The following is a 19,834-nucleotide window of genomic DNA, read 5'->3' as shown; positions in this document are numbered from 1 at the left end:
CTACGTGTGGGCTGCACACAGCGACTTCCTTCCAGGCAGGACAGGATGGAAGGAAGAAGAAACTCCTCAGTGAGGGAGGTCACAGACATGACCTCAGCAGACAGGTCACGCCAAGGACAGGGACCCCTGATCCGACATGTCGACAGCAGCACTTGACCTCTGGTCTTCCTCTCAAACCCACTACCCCGACAACAAAGAGAAAAACATCAGGCAAATCCTGCCGGAGGGACATTCTACAAAACCCCTGATCGGTCCTCCTCAACACTGTCCAGGCGTCCAGAACAGGGATGTCTGAGCCACCGTCCCAGCCCAGGGGGGCCCAAGGAGACATGGCGGCCAGATGTCTGTGGGGCCTGGACAGGGTCCCAGGGCAGGAAGAACTGAGGAGAGGTGAATGAAGTACCAACTTTAGTTAGTATCACGCGCCACAGTAATGTAAGGTCAGTAATTGGAGAAGCTAGGTGTGAGGTATGAAGCTTCTCTGAACTATCTTTGCCACTTTTCCTTAAATCTGAATCTATCCCAAAATTAGATTTGTTTTAAAAACCGAACATGTGACACTTGTTATCTCTAGGGAGTGAAGATGGGATGGGGCACAGAGAGGAGTTTCTGGTTCCTTCATTGAACACTAGAATTGTTTTGAATGGTGCACATATAGTAGTAGTATAATTTTGAAAGAAAAAAAGGAGTAAGCCCATGCTCTGTTGCACAGTATCACCCTCACCCTCCACCAGGCACTTGCTAAGAATGTGACCTTGGGTTTTCCAGCTTGGTGTCTTGCTCTTATGGAAGTTGGACCAAAGGGGTCGAGTACAAGGGGCACCGCTGCTGAAACACGAGTATGGAAAACACCTCACTCACTGCATCTTCCGGCTCCCCCCTCCCGGCGAGTAAGTAGAGCTTGGGTGGTGGCTGGCGGGGCCGGAGAGGTGGCTCCTCCTGACACTGGAGGGGTCTCCTCTGTGGTTATACCACCTTCGTCCAGGGAGCAACAAGGAATCTCTGTCACATTTGCTCTTAGGGACCTCGTTCAGTTGGCGAAGGCAGCTGTGAGTGGTGATGAGAAAGCCCTGGACAAGTTTAACTGGAGGAAGTGTGGCTTTGGAAGTTTCCTGAAAATGGGACCTCAAGAGGGACTCTCATTCTTTGTCAGCTTGACCGATGGTAAGACACTCAGGTTGGGGTCTGGGGACACTGCAGTGTTTCGGAGTGTCTGGGAGATTATAAGCGAATGGATGGCGTTTCTGCATAAAATTGCAGGCTGTGCGCCACTCCCAGATGGATGCCTTAGCCGGCTTGTGCAGGTGTTTATCCAGGATCCAAAGGGTGGCTTCACCTTGACCTGATAGAAACAAATTGAGCTTTATTTGCGTTTGAAGGTTTTTCAGGAGGAAGCTGTCCAGGATGTGCAGCCCAAGATGAATCGATGCCAGGGGCACCCGGCGTGGTCTCCAAGCCAGCAGCGGGGCTCAGCTCTGGGGTGGGTGTGACCGGGGCACGCTGGACCAGCAGCCCTGGCAGGGCCGGGCCGTCCATGCTGATTTAACACGGCTCCCCCGCGGTGTGCTAGGAGGCAGGCGGCGGCCAATAGATGCAGTGTGAGGTTCAGAGAGATAGAGGGTCTCGTACACTCACGAGACATTCATGAGTGCCTTCTCCCATGGGAAAGGGGCCCTTCCTGGGGTGATGGGGTTCGAGGACGTGTGTGGCCAGGCAGCTTAACCGTGACAGGTGACAGCTGGGAGGGGCTGGGGCATTTGTCAGTTTAAAAGTAGAGAGACTTGGCATTTCAGGAGGGGAGTTGGAGGGACCCAATGTGGGCACTGTGGGGGCGGCGGGGGCCCTGAGGGAGGAAGGAGATGTGGCGACTGGAGGCCTGGCTCTGCAGGGGGTGTCAGTGCTGCCCCCGCCCAGCAGCTGTGCAACTGGGGCAGATGATCCCGTGTCTTTGTGCCTTAGCTTCCGAACATGTACAGTGGGGATCGGGATAGTACCTGCCTCCAGAGCCTCTGTACACGGAGCCCACACACATCTGTGCTCAGTAAATACTAGTTACTGTTATGATTAGCCTCCAGACAACCTTGAACCTTTAAGCTTAATAAGAACTCAAGTTGTCCACTGGGAGTGAGATGGGAGGTGGCATGGAGGATGAGGAGGCTCCCGAGAGCAGCAGAATGAACCCAATCCCGAGAACTCACAGGAGGTGCTGCCACCATGCTCAGAAGCCTGAAAGCAGAACCAGGAGACAGCTCGGGGGCAAGAGGAGGGTATCCAGGCTGGGAGGGGCCCTGGGGCCGAGGCGAGGGCCTGGGGAAGGCAGGAGGGTGCAGGCCAGACGCCAGCCAGCAATACCTGGTACCCAGGATGGAGGGTGCAGGCCGAGGCTCCGGGGAGGGTCATAGTTAAGGCCCCGGCAGACGGGTGATGGACGTGTACCTAGGGGACTGAGATGACCAGAGCATGGAGGCTGTGCATCAGGAGGGTGGTCAGTGTGAGCACTGGACAGTGGTGGAGGGAGGATGGCAGACACAGGGGTCCTGGCTGGACTGACCCAGGGATGGCAGACGAAGGGGTCATGTGTCAGTGTTTTTAAAATGGCTTATTTGTAAATGGTTATGATGAAGATGTTTACGTTGAAAGTGTCCCTAAGTAGGTAGAATGGCTTCCGGGGAGTGTCCAGCCTCCATGGACACATCGCTTTCCCGCAGGGACCGTGCACTACGTGGACGAGAAGGGCAGGATGGCCCGGGTGGCGTCCACGGACAGCTCCATTCAGACGCTGTTCTACCTGGAGAAGAGAGAGGTGCTGGTGGCAGTCACTGAGAGCCTGCTGCTGTGTCTGTTCACGGTGATGCCCGAGGGCACAGCCGAGGAAGTGATGAAGGTGAGGAGGTGATGGGGGGGTGCCCCAGGGGGTCTCCAGCCTCTCTTGCCCACCTCATACACCCCTTCGTTTTGGTTGAGGAGTCTGTGTTTCAGGGCCGCCACCAGAGCTTTAGCACCTTATTTATTGTGCACCACTGCGGTCACAGGTTGGGGAGACACCAGGGGACGGGGCCTCCCAGAGCCACGGGAGGTACGGGGCTGTGGCGGGGACGCCTGGCTATGTGCAGACCTTGAGGGTTGTCACCAGTGTTCCCTCTGTGACACTACCGCTGGCCCACACATATGCATTGCTTTATCCGAGGGGTGTGTGACAATCACAACTCTGGACACCCTGCCATCCGCGTGGGTGCCTTGCCCTGGGCCGGGGCGCTCACTCGCGGGAGGATGCCAGGAAGCCTGGGGCGTTAGGTGTTGGTCAGGCAGCGCGTGCAGCTCCCTGAGGACTGCATGCCGCTCTCCTGCCACTTTGTTGGTTTACACCCAAGGATTCTATGGTTCTCAGAGTACTCAGAACCTTCCCTAAGATGCTCTGGTCGATGCAGAAAAGTCGGTGTTCAGGGGTCCTTTGTGCACCTCTCTCTACACAGCAGTTGAAATGTGGTCACTGAGTCCTGTGAACCTGGGTTCAAATCCCCCCTCAGCCCCTTGCTGGCAGGTTTTCTCTGAACACAGGCTGTGACAAGCTGCCTCACCCAACACGGGGCACCCCTGTCATTAACTACGTAGTGTGCAGTGGTCGCTGCTTTGGCCTGAAAGGCTGGGGCTGCCCTTCCAAGTGTCCACAGCCACCCTCACTTCCTCCGCTTGGTGAGTCTGCGGGGAGTCACTGCCAGAGAGTCCAGCTGCTGAACAGGGACCTGGTCTCGACAAGGGCGACATGCTCCTTTCGGGTTGTTGTTGTGCAGGTAAAGCTGAGTGGAAATATGGGTCGCCGGGCAAACGTCGCCCTGATCAACAGCAGCCTTCTTGTGACCGCCACTGGGGAGGCGGTCCTCAGGTGAGATCCCGACTCTGCAGAGAGCGCTGGGGTTGAAAATTCTGTCCCATACAGTCTCTTGAGTACACTTTGTGTTGGAGTGTAACATACATATAGAAAAATGCACAAATTATGATGAAGTGTTACTAATTGGGCACATCCACGTAACCAGCCCTGAGATGGAAGAGCAGAACATATCAGAGACCCTAGGCTTTCCGCCCGCCCCCGCAGGGGTCACACTGTCCTGACGTCTGCCTGCCTTTTTGATCCCCGGGTAGATGGAATCCCGTGTTGTGTTCTCTTGGGTCCGGCTGCTTTAGCTCATGTGACATTCAGGGGTTCTCCCTGGTTGGGTGCTTGGAGTTCCCTTGTTCTCATCGTGACCCGGTGTCACACAGGAACCATCTTTTATTAACAACTGCTCCCTTTGTTATGAACAAGACGTAACATAGATAACGTAACAACGACATGCTTTTCTCCTCAGAGTCCAAAGGGCCGTGTCTTCTTCCTGATTTTTAAAGTTTACTTTGTGAGTTGAACAAGACCCTCACAGCTGAGGGAAGCCCACTAACACAGTCCCCCCCCGTGGGACTTTCCTCCTTGCCTTGTAGATTCTGGGATTTAGAACGAGGAGAGAATTACGTACTGAGTCCAGAGGAGAAGTTTGGTTTTGAAAAAGGAGAGAATATGAACTGTGTTTCTTACTGTAGAGTCAAAGGTGAGACTTCCCAGCGTCAGAGGGAGAGCCCACCTCAGGCTTTGCTCTGGGCTGTGCTGTCATGACATGGAACTCAGGGCTGTTCTAAGAACCATACCTCAGTTACAACTATGTCAGTCACTCAAGTACAGTCAGCCAAGAGCAAAAAAGAGGCAGGAAAGCTGTGTTGTCCCACGTAGTGGTCAAGGAGTTTGGTCAGGAATGTGACCGGCCTGGCTGCGTGAATTGGTGTCTGTTCCTCCTGAAACCTCAAGAAAAAGTCAGTGTGAGAAACATTAAATATATATGTGTACATGGATGTGCGTATGTGTACACACACGCACACACAAATATGACAGAAAGAATAGGAAATGCACCAGAGCAGCACTTCCATGCCCGCTGAGTGCTAAGTGCTGTCTGGCATTGGGAAAGCAGCCCTGAACACAGGTAGGCAGGCTCCTCTCTCATGGGAGAAACCAGAGAGCAAGCAGCACCACTGCCCCATCCCCCCCCCAGTGACACATGTACACACTGTGTCACTGCGAGTAGCGAACTCCTGCTAAGGAAGACACAGCCAGGTAAGAGGCTGGGCAGTTCCTGGACGGAGGGCCGACAGGCTGGTATTTTAGAGAGGGTGGTCAGAGAAGTGAGCTTGCTGCTGTTTTTATCCCTTTTCAACTCAATGTGAACTTTCTTTTTACCTACAGGTCTTCTGGCAGCAGGTACCGATAAAGGGCGCGTAGCCATGTGGAGAAAAGTGTCAGGCCCCCAGAGCAGACAAGGGGTGGAGGGCAAAGACAGGTGGACCCTTCAGATCCCCACTGAGCTTGAAGGAAACATCACACAGATAAAGGTATGCCTCGACGGGGCGCTGAGTGCACTCATTTTCTGCAGAAGTGGAGGCAGTAATTGCTCTGAACCTATTTTTGTCAGTTATTCAAATTAAGATAAAAAATAACAGTAAAATATTTTTAAAGGCCTTTTGGGTTTCAGAACTACAGATAAGGGACTGTGGACCTGTAGTAATCTATATTTATCTTTTTAACTCTATCTACCCGTCCATTTATCTCTATCACCTATTTGTCTTATTTAGTTATTTATTTGGCTGTGCCGCACGACTTGCAGAATTTTAGCTCCCCGACCAGGGATCGAATCTGCACCCCAGCAGTGGAAATGCCAAGTCCTAACCGCTGGACCGCCAGGGAATTCCCTCCCCAGCTTCCTCTTAATGCTCCAAAACTCCACTGTTTTCTGGTCATCCTGAGGCTTGAACTTGCCCCCATTCTGTTTCAAACAAAGGCATTCTGTTGGGGAGCTTGCTGTTCTTGTGGACTGCCTTTCCCCTCAGGAAAAGATTTCTGAGTCACTGCTCCACAGCCTGGTAGTGGGGAGAGTAGCTGGCTTTCTGGGGTGACACCCTGCTTTGGGAGCTGGGAGCTGGAGACAGGAGCCTCTGGTCCCGGATGGCCTCTCCCAGAGAGGAGCAAACTGGGGCAAGGGCCTCGGGGCCCAATGTGGTCTGGCTCCCGCTCCAGATGCAGAGCCTCCCTCCGACCCACCTGGACCTGGCCTCTGTGCCGGAGCTGGGGGAGTGAGAGATGCTGGCAGCCGCCCCTCCCAGGAAAATGCCGGAGGAGAGGGAGCCCCGATTTCTTGGCCAAACCTGCCTGCCAAGCTCACCTGCCACAGACTCTGCTCTTCTTACCAGACTTAGTAGACTTTCTTCAATAAGTCTTTCTTCATTTACTCTGTGCCCAATTCCCAGAGAAGTACATGGTTGTGTTTTCATAATTTTCACCAGTTATGCCTACTATGTCCTCGGGGCTCCTCACCTGCCTTTCTGGAACTTGCCTCTCAGATCTGCTCTGTGTGAATTTTTTTTTTTTTTTTTTTTTAATTTTTGGCTGCACCAAATGGCACGCAGGATCTTACTTAGTTCCCCGATCAGGGATCGAACCCACGCCCCTTACAGTGGAAGTGCGACATCTTAACCACTGGACCGCCAGGGAAGTCCCTGAATTTTTTAAGGTAAAGTTTACTTAATCTATACTAATCAGGAAATGAAAACTTAGATGGTAAACAATTTAGGGATACCTTAGAGCAATTTTGGGAATTACTTTTAGATCCTCATCTCAGGTCATAAATAAACATAGTTTCTGGATGAATTAACGAGTTAAATATATTTAAAAGTTAGGTCAGGGACTTCCCTGGCGGTCCAGTGGTTAAGACTTCGCCTTCCAGTGGAGGGGGTGTGGGTTCGATCCCTGGTCGGGGAGCTGAGATCCCACATGCCTTGCAGCCAAAAAACCAAAACATAAAACAGAAGCAATATTGTAACAAATTCAATAAAGACTTTAAAAATGGTCCACCTGTTAAAAAATGAAAAAATTAAAATTAAAAGTTGGGTCAGAATAACTGGCTAAAAACACAGAATATAATCAGATCTGTAGAGAAAGTGTAACTTTCTTAGATTTTAAGTTATAAAATAAGTTGCAAAAGCAGAGGGACAAGGTTGAGTCCATAAGAACATGTCACACCGGGCAATGTGAACAGGAAGGCTGGGATGAAAAGAAAACTGAGCTGGGTAAAAATTCACTTTAAAGGGTTAATCTCTAAAACACCAAATTTTCCCAATTTTCAATGCATAATTTTTTTCTTCATTTGAATACCAATCCCAGTTGATGTGTACATTGAAAGTATTTTTGTTTTTTTGTGGGAGAAGAAAGGTGCTGTTTTAAACTGATGGCTCATCTTACCTTTAGTGATATCTTAGAATAATGGACGTGAAAAATACTCACACTTATAAGAAAAATATTAAGAATGCCAATGGAGGGAATTCCCTGGCGGTCCAGTGGTTAGGACCCAGTGCTTTCACTGTGGGAGCCCGGGTTCGATCCCTGGTTGGGGAACTAAGCCTGCATGCTGCACTGTGCGGCCAAAAAGAAAAGAATGTAAATGGATAAGTGATGAAGGAGAGTGCAGATAATTTACCTAAGGGTGGTTAGTAGAATCCATGGAAAACGTGTAACCTCAGTGGTAATGAAAGAAATGCCCACTTTAAATAATAGTAAGAGCCACACTAACTTTCTTGAAGGACGTAAAAGAAAAATTGACTCAGTAGACCATGTTCCTCAAAGAGAAGCCTCAATCTTGTAATTATTTCTTTCCAAATAAATCTACAAATTACATGTTTATCCAGTGAAAATAAGGAGGGTTTTTTTTTCCTGAGGGAATTCAACACAATAATTCTAAACTCATTTGGTAGAGCAAATGGCCAAGAAAAAATTTTAAAAAGAATCAGACCATTTCTGTATCCTATACCAGAATATATCTGAAAGGTATAGCAATTAACATGGCATGCTTACTAGGAATGGATAAATATATCAGTGGAGTAAAGTTGGAAATCCAGAAATGGATTTGTATGGATTTTGAAGTTTAATATGAAATTATGAAAGTGGTACTTGACATCACTAGAGGAAGTCTGGATAGTTCACTAGAGTGTGTAAATTTGCTTTCCATTTATAAAACATAGACGCCCCTAAGTTCATGTCAGTAAAGTAAACTCTAGAAGATGCTCAACCAGTCAGGATAGACATGAACGAGAACAACCACACAAGTTTACCCGCTGGATCTAAACTCTGAGTGTTGTTATTTTAAAGTTTTTCTACAAATTATACATTTTATACTTATAAATTTTTAAAATCATGTTTTTAAACAAGAAGAAGAAATAGTGCTTGGAAATTGTTTATGAATCCTCGTACTTATAACATTGCCCTGACTGCACCTCTCCTTTCTGTCTCTCAACGTGGGAATGAAGTGGGGCTCCAGGAAGAGCCTCCTGGCAGTGAACAGCATCAGCTCCGTGCTCATCCTCCGCGAGCAGGCCATGTCGTCCCACTTCCACCAGCAGGTGGCCGCGGTGCAGGTCTCCCCGAGCCTACTCAGCGTGTCCTTCCTGTCCACGGGGGTGACGCACAGCCTGCGTACAGACATGTACATCAACGGAGTGTTCGCCACCAAGGTCACTGCCAGGGTGACCGTGGGCTTGGGCGGGATCATCGATGCAGACGGAAGACCTGGTCGGTTGTTAGGGTCATTCGGGACAACGAGGCCCAGACGGCCGGTTGCTTTTTAATTTCCGTGGTTCTTTGTAGGATGCTGTTGCCGTCTGGAATGGAAAACAGGTGGTGATCTTTGAGCCTTCTGGAGCCACATTACGAAGTGCAGGTAGGAGTCTTTTCAGCCCCACGAAGGGGACTCACATCTAATGGGGGTGGGTGCTGGTGCCTGTGAGGTGGGCAAAGGGCAGGCCCAGGGCCATGGTGAGACCCTTATGTCAGTTCTCGTGCCTGGGCCTGCGTTTCCAGAGCCAGTGCTGCCACTCTAGCCCTGTGCAACCAGGGCCTCCCCAGCCTCCCTATAGAAGCCAGTTGAGGTAGTTAAGTGCAGGCAGATCTGGGGCCAGCAGCCCTCCTGGGCTCCAGGACGATGAAACAGCTCAGAAATAAGTCGGCGTGAGTGTGAAGAACGACAGTGCTTTCCGGGGAAAGGGATGCTACACACCTGACTTCTGAACTTCCCAGAGCATGCACAGCAGTGAGCCCGTGGGGTCTCGACCAAGGCCAACCTCTGTCTGAAAATTTCAGGGTGGATCTTCAGAGCTGTTCCACCTGTCCCATCCATCGCTCTGACTCTCTGTTTCACTTTATCTTCTGCTCTTTAGCACATGTCTGTATGAGTTACGGGGCTGCTGTAACAAGGACCACAAAACAAGTGGCTGTTTAGGAGTTATTCGCTCACAGTTCTTGAGGACAGATGTCCAAAATTAGTTTCACTGGCCAAAATCAAGGTGTTGGCAGAGCCCCAGAGGCTCTAGGGAAGACTCTGCTCCTTGCTTCTTACAGCTTTTGGTGGCTGGCAGCAATCCTTGGCTTGGGGTCACATCATTCCAGTCTCTGCCTCCACTGTCACATTGTTCCTGTCTAAAAATCTCCCTCCCTCTTATAGGGACACTTGTGATTTCATTTGGGGCCCATTTGCATAATCCAAGATAATCTCCCCATCTCAAGACCTTAACATCTTTGGCCATATAAGCTAATATTCATGGGTTTCAGGGATTAGAACCTGATCTCTTTGGGGACATCTTCCCACCAAGCACAGTGACCATCAGGACGTGCTCCTCGGCAAGGTCTCCTTCTGCACAGTTCTTGTCTTCACCCATCCTGACCTAGGCCCTCCTACCTCACAGGGGGATGCCCCCACGTGCTTGTTTGAATACCTCACACCTCCCTGGGGATGTTTTTCCACAGGTTATCAACTCTCTCCCTCATATTATTCCCTCACTTTTTTTTCCTCCTCTAACACTTTGTTGCCTAAAGTTCTCTTAGAACACTTTTCCCACCCTGCCCTGTATCGTGCTAATAATTCACGTCTTTGCCTCTCTTCTACCATAGACCCCTTGAGGGGCAAGGGTGAACTTATCCTCCCAAGAGGTGCTGAGCTATTTTCTGTTTTGTGTGTGTCATCATCTTCCTAACTAGATAAGAACCTGTCTAGAGCCAGAGACTAGAGCTTGTGGTCTCCAAAGTTCCACATAAGATAAGCAGATGCTTGAACAATCATGCTGTCATAGATGCTGTGCTACTGGAAGCACCACTGCTAGATGGGAGAAAAGAGGAGAGACCATCAGTGACTGGTGAGGGCAGGGTGCCCAGCACTGAGTCCTAACTCCTGGCCATCACCGGCAGCTGTGGCCCTGGGAGGTCCCTGTGTCTCAGAGCCTCACTTTCCTCATCTGCAAGATAAAGAAAACACACCTTTCACAAGGCTATTGTGGGTGCCAAGGAAAATTAGGGAACACACATGAGAACACTTCTTGACTACCGCAGCTCCACCCCTTCTACCCGTCTCACCGTGGTTCCTTCTTTATATCCTTAGTTGTAGAAGACCTTTTCTGCTAGGTTTCAGTCTTTCTCATCAATAGTTGCCCTACAAAAAGTTCTAGTTTTAGTGTGAGAATGCTTCTTAAACTCAAGGAGCTATGACGAGACTAGCTGCTGCTGTCCTGACCTTTATCTTTAATTTTAGGTACCTTCCTGTGTGAGTCTCCAGTGTTAGCCATGCACGAAGAAAACGTTTATACGGTGGAGCCAAACCGAGTCCAAGTTCGAACGTGGCAGGTAAATTGCTGCTCTAGAGTGAGTGGCCTGTGACGTTAAAGACAATTAGAGCAGAGTTTAAAATGCCATCTCTAAATCAAGCCAGAGCCTGCTTAATGACTTCACTCAACCACATCAGATTGCCCCCACTGGGTAGCCCCTGAAAGATACATCCATTTGGATGTATCTTGGAAAAAGGGTCTTTGCAGATATAATTAAGGATCTCAAAAGGAGACAACTCTGGATTAGGGTGGACCCTAAATCCAAGGACAAGTGTCCTTCTAAGACACAGGGAGAAGGCCATGTAAAGATGGAGGCAAAGACTGGAGTGATCTGTCTACAGGCTGAGGAATGCAAGGAATGCCGGCAACACCAAAAGCTGGAAGGGGCGTGGGACAAATTCACCCTCAGAGCCTCAGAAGGAGCCAATCTTGCCCACACCACTGGGTGCTTGGTTGTAAAAATGGATTGTCAGATAGCGTCTCCATCGACAGCTCTTGTGACTTCAGAAGTCAGGAGGTGAGGCAGTGGCCTTTTGCAGTGAAAAGGACTACATGGCTGGACCTTGAGTGCGTGGGGGTGTGAAATGGGAGGAAATTTTGCTGTGTTTAATGCGCATCTTGAGGGCTGAGGGGTCGTCAGTTCAGGACATATCTTTAGGCAGACCTTTTTCCCTGCATGTGTCTAAGGGTGAGGCCAGGATAGGAGCAATGTGTGCCTCCAGGATTACAGGCCTTTAACACACCATTCTCTTCCCTCCGGGTGGTGTGCAGTAAGGAAACCCTGCCCACATCCCGTGCACACTTGCTGGACCCCCAGGGCTGACATGGTGTATTAGTTTCCTGAGCCTGCCATAACCAATGACCACAAACTTAGTGGCTTAAAACAATAGAAATTTATTCTCTTTGCAGTTCGGGAGGCCAGAAGTCCTAGGTGTGGGCAAGATTGGCTCCTTCTGAGGCTCTGAGGGTGAATTTGTCCCATGCCCCTTCCAGCTTTTGGTGTTGCCGGCATTCCTTGCATTCCTCAGCCTGTAGACAGATCACTCCAGTCTTTGCCTCCATCTTTACATGGCCTTCTCCCTGTGTCTTAGAAGGACACTTGTCCTTGGATTTAGGGTCCACCCTAATCCAGAGTTGTCTCCTTTTGAGATCCTTAATTATATCTGCAAAGACCCTTTTTCCAAGATACATCCAAATGGATGTATCTTTCAGGGGCTACCATTCAGCCCAGTACATGCCATAGTGTTCTGCATCATGGTTGAGGACATTTGTTATGGCACTGGTTTTAGCTCTCAGTATGACTGCTTTGTCCAGCTGTGAGTTCTTTCCTGGGGTCCAGCATTTGATTTCCCAGGGCTGCCATGTCCGTGTCCTTGTACCTCACAGCTTGCACGTCCACTCTTGCATTCAGCAATTCCTGAAAGAGCTTCCATGCAATTCTACTTTCTAGCAGGAGGGTCAGACAGTAAAGGTGCACACTGAAGTGTGGAGGTGGGTGGGAAGTATTGCAGGGGGTGGCATTGGAATAGAGACCTGACAAGTCAGGGAAGTGCCCGCAGCCCCACTTGCCTCCTGGGGCAAAGTGCAGGTGGAAGGAGCTGGGGCCTGTTGAGATACCTGCCCTGCTTCGGGTCAAAAGGGAGGCAGAGAGGCTGGAGGGAAGGAGGGATGGGCCTTGCATACTGCTGATAGTTGTGTAGGGGCATCAGCTGTGGACATAAAGCCGAGGCAGGGAGGGGCCCTCCTAACAAAAGATGAGGGAGCAGCTGGGTTATCAGAGGGGTGACCTGCGGAGCTGGAGAGTGGAGGCATGCAAGGAAAGAAGGAAAGGTCTGCAGGGAAGGGGCGAAAGGCATACTGGGAAAGAAGGATAGGCCTGCTGGAAAATGGGGGAATGGCATACTGGGAAAGAATGATAGGTCTGATGGGAAGGTCCAAAGAGCATGCTGGGAAGGGGCAAGAGGCATACTGGGAAAGGGGCAAAAGGCATAACGGGAGAGAATGAAAGACCTGCTGGGAAAGGGCGAAAGGCATGCTGGGAAAGAAGGATAGGCCTGCTGGAGAAGGGGGAAAAGGCATACTGGGAAAGAATGATAGGCCTGATGGGAAGGAGCAAAAGGCATGCTGGGAAAGGGGTGAAAGGCATACTGGGAAAGAATGATAGGCCTGTAGGAAGGGGTGAGATGCATACTGGGAAAGAAGAAAAGGCCTGCTGGGAAGGGACAAAAGGCATACTGGGAAAGAATGATAGTCCTGCTGGGAAAGGGCGAAAGGCATGCTGGGAAAGGGGTGAAAGGCATACCGGGAAAGAATGATAGGCCTGCTGGGAAGGGGTGAAAGGCATACTGGGAAAGGGGTGAAAGGTTTGCTGGGGAAGGGGCGAAAAATCAGCTGGAGGGAACTTAGGAGCGTCTGACCACAGACAGTCTAGAGTTTAGACTTTTTTGTTGATTTTTAGGTTAAGGAATATGTGACCATGGTGATTAGTAAAGTAATGCCAGCCTGTGTAAGGAATCCGTTAGCACCTCTCCTCTCGTCGGAAAGCTGGAGTGTGTCTCTAGACCTTTCTCCCTGCCCGTGCACCCATGACACACAAACTGCAGTTGTTGCTGGTTTGTGTGGTGATGGGCCAGCCGTTATGTACCTCATGGTTCTCGCAGAAGCTTCCTCCAGGCGGGAGCGCAGAGCCCCGCTGGTTCCCGTGCTCTGAGCAGGGGCTGGTGTCTGACAGACACCCGTGGAGGCAAAGCCTCGGGGGACCATGTGGAAGTTGGAAGGCAGGAGGTGTGGAGCCCGAGTAACACGGTGCGTTTTGGCTTGTTTTTTTCTTGCTTTTGTGTTTTCTTCCTAGAAGATCACTTCTGTGTGGGAAGGACTAGGGCAGCTGGTGAGCAGTGAAGGCAGGTAGGAGAGGCCACAGGTGAGAGGTCCGGGGGCTTGGAGCGCGACAGTGGGCAGGGAGCCAGGCCAGAGTCAGCAGTTAGGGGCGTGGTGAGCAACTGGTGTAGGAGGGAGGAACTGAGGACATTCTAGTTGTCTATTTTGCGGGTCTGTGCTAATTGTGGAGCCTTAAGGTGGAAAGTACAGAAGCAGAGCAGGGCTGGGGGGGAAGGGTGCAAGTGTGAGGTGCCTCGGACACCCTTCAGAGATGTCCCAGTGTTACCTGAAAACGAGGTTCGCCTCTCGGTGGATGTCAGCCAATAGACACAACCAAGCTAAGATCGGGAGAAGGAAGGATTTATTACTTGCAGCCAGGAAGGAGAACACGGGGGATCTTTCCCAAAACAGTGTCTCCCTGAACAGCAAAATTGGGGAAGTTTTAAGCTAAGGGCACAAGCATATTCACAAAAGCGTTTGAGCAGAGGAGAATTCAGGGTAGAATTGGGGCAAAGGTCAACAGAGTCCAGGCTCTGTGGATTGAAGTCAGTGGGTGGGAGCGTTACTTCCTGCAGAGCTCAAAGGTGTATTATTATGTATATCCCTTGAGGAACCAGGACCTGCCCCAAGGCTGCTCCTCCCTTGTTTCTGCATTCCCTCCCTAAGATCATTAATTGCTGAGGCCTGTTCTAGGACCAGCACTGTGGCCAGGCTTAGATCACAAAATGGCTTAGGCTAAAATGGGTACTCTTATGTCAAGAATACCAGTCCTGGTTCTCTTTCTCCAGGAACCCCCACCCCCACCCCGCCCCAGCCTATATTCTTACACCAGAGCCAGCTGGAAACACTGCTCTGGAGGCAGGAGCCCAGGCCGCGCTCTGAAGCAGGGGTTGGGAATTGGGACATATCATTGAGGCAATGTGGAAGGAGAGGAGGTCAGGTTTGCACTGCGTAACAACGTGTCAGGAGCGGCAGAGGAGAGGTCGAGCAGAGGAGGCTGAGACCCTCGCTCCGTCCTCACCAGTGAGCCTGTCCTCACCAGTGAGCCATCGCCTGTGACTGTTGTTTGCTTGTTCCACAAACGTATACTAACCGCCCTACTGGGTGCATCAACATGAAGATCAGATTCCTCAGCTTGGAACTCACCCCCACGCTGTTTATCCCTCACTCTGAGTTTCCTGGACGGGTTATGCAGCATCCTGGCCTGCTCCTCAAGTCTCTGTGCCTGGCACTAGGAGTCTACTAAATTCTGTTGGAATGCCCCCCCTTCCCCGGTCGTCCAGCCTGCTCCCCGCTACCCCTGCACTGGGACCTGGCCTCCACCTGCCGCCCACTCACTGTTGGGGTGCCCTGCTCCCAGCCCAGCACCATGCCACGCAGACACTTACTGGGCGCTGCTTGAATTGAGCCAGGAGCCTCTCTCAGCTCCAAGGACAAGGGTGGGTCCATGCACAAGACACAGGAAAGCCTAAGCTCTGTGCAGGCCTGACTGTAGTCACTCTTTCCAAAATGCTCTTAAAGTAAGAGTGACACTTTAAAACCCTCCAGAGTCTTCCAACTTCACGTAGAACAAAATCTGACTCTCCACCTTGGCCTGCACTGATTACCCACTCGGGTAAGTGATTTGAAATCACTTGTGGCTCAAAACCCTCCAGAGTCTTCCAACTTCACATAGAACAAAATCTGACTCTCCACCTTGGCCTGCACTGATTACCCACTTGGCCTCTGCTCACTGCCCACCTCGGAGGCCACCCCTTGGCCACCTCATTCCTTCCTGCTGTGCTGGCTCCTCCTTGTCCTGGAAAGCCAGGCTCAACTCTCCAATAGGTGGCTCCTTCTCCTCAGTCTCAGTTCAGGTTTGTTCCACAGACAAGACCTGTTTCTCAGGCATTTACTGAGGTATGATGTACACACAGGAAAGCAAGCATGTTGTGTGTGCAGCTCAGTGAGTTTTCACAGATGGACGTATCCGTGACGCGACCACCATCCCTTCCACTCACGGCCTCCCCTGGATGTGACCACTTAGAGGACACTAGCCACACAGTCAGTTTCATTGGGGCTTTAACATAAGACCTTGCAGGCAGTACCTCCTGGACCAACCCAAGCAGGTGGAATTCAATGTCTCGCCACCTTGATAGTTTTGTTTTAGCATCCTGTCCGTCACCTGTCTACACTTGCTCAGGTTGAGTTATGTGTGTACTTGCTTGTTGACCTGGCTGCTACCTGTCTCCCCCTCTGAACGTAAGCATCAGGGATCCCCCCGGGGCAGGGCCCCGTCCTCCCCTCCCCATGTGGGGTGAGACTCCAGCAGAGGGCAGGGCCCTGTGAATAAAGCCTCCCTGAATTCCCTGTTCCCTCCTTTTTTCTTCAGGGGACTGTGAAACAACTCCTGCCATTTTCCGAAACAGAGGGGAACCCATGCTTCTTTGACATCTGTGGAAATTTCCTGGTTGTAGGGACAGACTTGGCTCACTTTAAAAGCTTTGATCTATCCCGAAGGTACAGTGTTTGTCCAAATAAAAGTATTATATTTTTAAAATTAGTCAGGAGGTAGTGTGGTGAGTAGAAAATGGAGAGGAGGAAGCAAACTGCTTATGTTCTCATTTCAAACATTAATGTGCAACTTACTTTTTTGAAATGTCTTATGTCTTGATTTAAATTCTTCATCTTTGCATGAAGGGTAAGGGACCAGCATCACTATGTGATGGACACATGACAGTGCATTTGTCAAAATCCATAGAACTTTACAGCTCAAAGTGAGCCTTAATGTCTGCAAATTTAAAAAATCAGTTCAGGGGATCCCAGGATGGAATGCAGACGAGGCAGGACTACCTGAGTGTGTGGAACTGCCTCCCTGGGAACCAGGTGCCGCCTGGGTCACCCTGGCGCCGAGTGGGACCGTGAGACTAAGGGCTAAGGGGCCGCACACAGCATGTGCTCTGCAGACGAAGTCAGTTCCCATGGGGCTCGGGGAGCAGTACCCACACTGCCATCCAGGCTGGACATGAGCAGCTGAAGGATGGGATGGGAGCCCGAGGGAGCCAGCTTCTCGCCTGGGTGGGAGGTTCCAGATCAGCAGGGGTGGAGGCTGGAGTGACCCCTGTGCTGGTGCATCCAAGGTGGAGACGTGAGTCTGAAGCCGAGTGTAGCTTCACGTAGATGCAGGTGGATGCATATAAAGTTACCACGGCTACGAGGATACACACCAGTCAGTATACACACAGCCTTGCTCTGTCAGCCGTGGGGGCCTGAGGGCAATGACACCCCAAGAGCAACGAGCACATCCCGTGCCCGGATCTGGGTCTCTAAGTCCTACAGTAAAGGGAACTGATCTCCTCGGAGAAATGATGCTGGGACCGATACTGGGACTGGAGCAGGAAATACACCAAATGAGCCTGGAGACTCTGTCCCAGCTCAGAGGGGCCCAGGGAGACGAGACAATTAAATGTCAAGTGGGGCCTGGACAGGGGCCTAGGACAGACAGAGGACACTAGGAGAAAAGTAAGGAAATGTGAATAAAGCAAAAAAAATCATAATGAGATACCTCTACAAGCCAGCGTTGTTTCTAATGGCAACAAACTGAAACAACTAAACAGGGAATTAATTAAATAAATTTTAGTTTGTCCACACAGCGGAAAAGCACACAGCTGTAATGAAGTATGGGCAGCAGAGACCCCGGCCAGCTGTGCTGTGGGGACGATGAAGCAGCCTTAATAAGCTGCTCCTGTGTGAGACAGGGACAAAATACGTGTTCGTGTTTGTTCACCAAAACAGAATTTTAAAACCTCACCCACCAAGTAGCAGATTGTTATGTTGTACAGCTGAAACTAAGATAACGTGTGTGTCAATTATACCTTGACAAAAAAAATGTAAAAATAAAGAATCACCCTATGTTCTGAGCTCAGCCCGTTTCCTGGGTCTCACATTACCGAAGTGAGAGCAGTTGGGCCCAAGCGGAACTCAGTTCTCTGGGCCCAGGTTCCAGGCTGCAAGGAGAAGGGGCGCCTGCCATCCCACGGCGGTGCCACTGAGACCGCGTCCCTCCCCGCAGAGAGGCGAAGGTGCACTGCAGCTGCAGGAGCCTGGCAGGGCTGGTCCCCGGCGTTGGGGGCATGGCCTCCCTCAGGTGCAATGCCAGCGGCAGCAAGATCAGCATCCTCCTTAGCAAGGTGAGTCCGCTCGTGCGCACAGCTCTTCCCACCCCTCCGGCTGGCCCTTCTGTGCCCCACACCCCGCGCTCTTGACGTCCCCTCCTCCCCGGCCGGGCGGAGTGGTGGGGGAGCTTTCTGTCTGGCCTCTCCTCTTGCCTGGGGCCACCCTTCACCTCCCCACCTTCCTTCACTCCCTGTTTCATCAGGAGCAGTGGTTTCTGCTTTGCAGAGACCCTCACCTCTTCCCTTTTCTGCCTCTTTCCATCACCCGACTAAATTCTCTGGGCACCAGGGGTGATGACTGTGGAAGGACCTTGGAGCCTCTTGCTTAGAGAGACACACGACGTGAGTGTGAAGGAGGCAGGTGGCTGGGTCGCCTGCTCTGGAGGAGCTACTGCCTTCCCACCCGGCAGTGTCTGTTCATGCTCTCCTCATGCATTCACTCACACGTTCATTTGCTCACTCACTCATTCGCTCACTTATTTATTCACTCATTCTCTCACTCGTTCATTCAAGAGTGGATTGCTGGTTGCCCTCCATGTACCACACACTGCTGGCCACTGTAAACACAAACTGATCGGTTAAATCGGGGAATCGGCCCCTCCCCTCAGAGAAGCAGACTCGAGTAAATTTTTACAACCATGGTGAGAGCTGAGAGGAGAGGTGAAGGGCTGGAGGTCAGTGGTAGGTGGAACAGCTCTCAAGAGTTCCGGAGGCTTCCAGGGGAGGTGGAGGTTGAGCCCAGGTGTGGGCTCGCCAGGTGGGCAAGTGATGGGGGCACAGCCCCGCCAAGGCGTCAGAGTGCGACCCCGTAGCAGAAGCATGGCTTCACCAAGGTCTCCGGTCACTGGCAGAGGGGGAGGCCCAGGCTGAGTGGTCAGTGGGCTATCACAAGGTGGAAGATCCCTTGGGGCCCATCACAGCCATACCTGGCTGTAGGGCAGGGAAGGACAGGATCTGAGAGGAGCTGGGTGAGGAGCCTTTGGGGGACGGAGGGGGGGTCCTGTCTGGTTGTTGAGTTAAGGCATTTGAAGGGTGGCCTGTGGACAGTTAGACACAAGCCTGAGTCTCAGCCAGGAGGTCTGGCTGGAGGTGGGGTTCCTACCAGCCGGAGGCCAGGGTGGACCTGGGGAGGCTGAGGGAGGGGAGGCAGCTGAGCTGATGGGGAGAGACAGGCAGGCACCGCACACCAGGCAGTCCTGGGTCACTCATTCCATCAGTGGCCAGGACACTGCCCGGGTATCCACACACAGGCAGGAGACACCCACACAGGAGGTAGGCAGGGTATCGGGACGTGGTGCTGGGCAGTCCCGGGAAGGGCATTTTCCTTGGTGCTGGGTGTGGACGCTGGTGAGAAGTGCGGACTGCTGAGTGACCATTGTCTCCAGAGGCCTGATTCTAAAGAGCAGAGCGAGCTTGAGGGAGCTCAACGCTCAGACCAGGGTCAGGAATGCTCGCCCTGGTGAAAGAAAAAATCAAAGAAAGAAAAGTTGAGCTAGGTTGAGGGGGCTTGCAGTGAAAGATAGCTCCCCTGCCCCACTGGCACTCCCCAGGGGAGGAGAGGCTGGGAGAAGCAGGAGGAGGAGGATGGGATGGAGCCCCTCTCCTTGCAGACGGGGCAGGGCGGGCGTGGTGTCTGGGGTGGAGACTGAGTCCTGGACCATCTTACCGTGTCCCAGACACTTCGTTGTTTGTCATTTTGCTTAGGGAATTGTGATGACTAGGAGCTTGCGTTTTTATTTAGTCAAACCTATTGATGATTTTTAATTTGTGATTTCTTCCATTGCTTTTAAGCTTACAGTATTTTCTTTTGTCGAAGATATCAGTAATTTTTCATTTTCTTGCCTTTCTTTTCTTAAGTAAGCACGTCCCTTTACCGTCCCGGTATCTGTGGGGATAAAGGTTTAACAGTCTATATGAGTTCTTGGCATTTTGCCCCAACAACCAAGCTGGTTCCCTTTTCTCAGCTTTTCTGGAGCTTCTCTATGGTGTTTACTTCATTTTTACTCACTTGCGTGAGAATTCGTTTATCACAATCTCGGTCCCTCCTTGTGCCCATGGTTAATCCACCTCAGGTAAGATGACAT

The 19,834-nt window shown here is 51.2% G+C and overlaps 1 protein-coding gene across 6 annotated transcripts in view; it reads left to right on the top strand.

The window, feature by feature from the left end:
* The window catches only part of IFT140 (intraflagellar transport 140), a 70,494-nt gene that overhangs the window by 11,835 nt on the left and 38,825 nt on the right, over positions 1–19,834 (top strand). For 5 of the 6 annotated variants that reach the window (XM_032604069.1, XM_032604072.1, XM_032604071.1 and 2 more), the window contains 11 exons: positions 769–890; positions 1,022–1,164; positions 2,709–2,884; positions 3,792–3,883; positions 4,474–4,580; positions 5,267–5,412; positions 8,377–8,580; positions 8,714–8,786; positions 10,647–10,738; positions 15,968–16,095; positions 17,648–17,765. In XM_032604069.1, coding sequence (XP_032459960.1) covers positions 769–890; positions 1,022–1,164; positions 2,709–2,884; positions 3,792–3,883; positions 4,474–4,580; positions 5,267–5,412; positions 8,377–8,580; positions 8,714–8,786; positions 10,647–10,738; positions 15,968–16,095; positions 17,648–17,765 — 1,401 coding nt within the window. Of the gene's footprint in view, positions 1–768; positions 891–1,021; positions 1,165–2,708; positions 2,885–3,791; positions 3,884–4,473; positions 4,581–5,266; positions 5,413–8,376; positions 8,581–8,713; positions 8,787–10,646; positions 10,739–15,967; positions 16,096–17,647; positions 17,766–19,834 lie in introns of those variants that run through there. The other variant, XM_032604074.1, reaches the window with a different exon arrangement.

Source organism: Phocoena sinus, chromosome 15, assembly GCF_008692025.1.
Source record: "Phocoena sinus isolate mPhoSin1 chromosome 15, mPhoSin1.pri, whole genome shotgun sequence".
Classification (NCBI taxonomy): Eukaryota; Metazoa; Chordata; class Mammalia; order Artiodactyla; family Phocoenidae; genus Phocoena; species Phocoena sinus.
The sequence above is the reverse complement of the archived record's forward strand: the minus strand, read 5'-3'. Positions and strand labels throughout refer to the sequence as shown.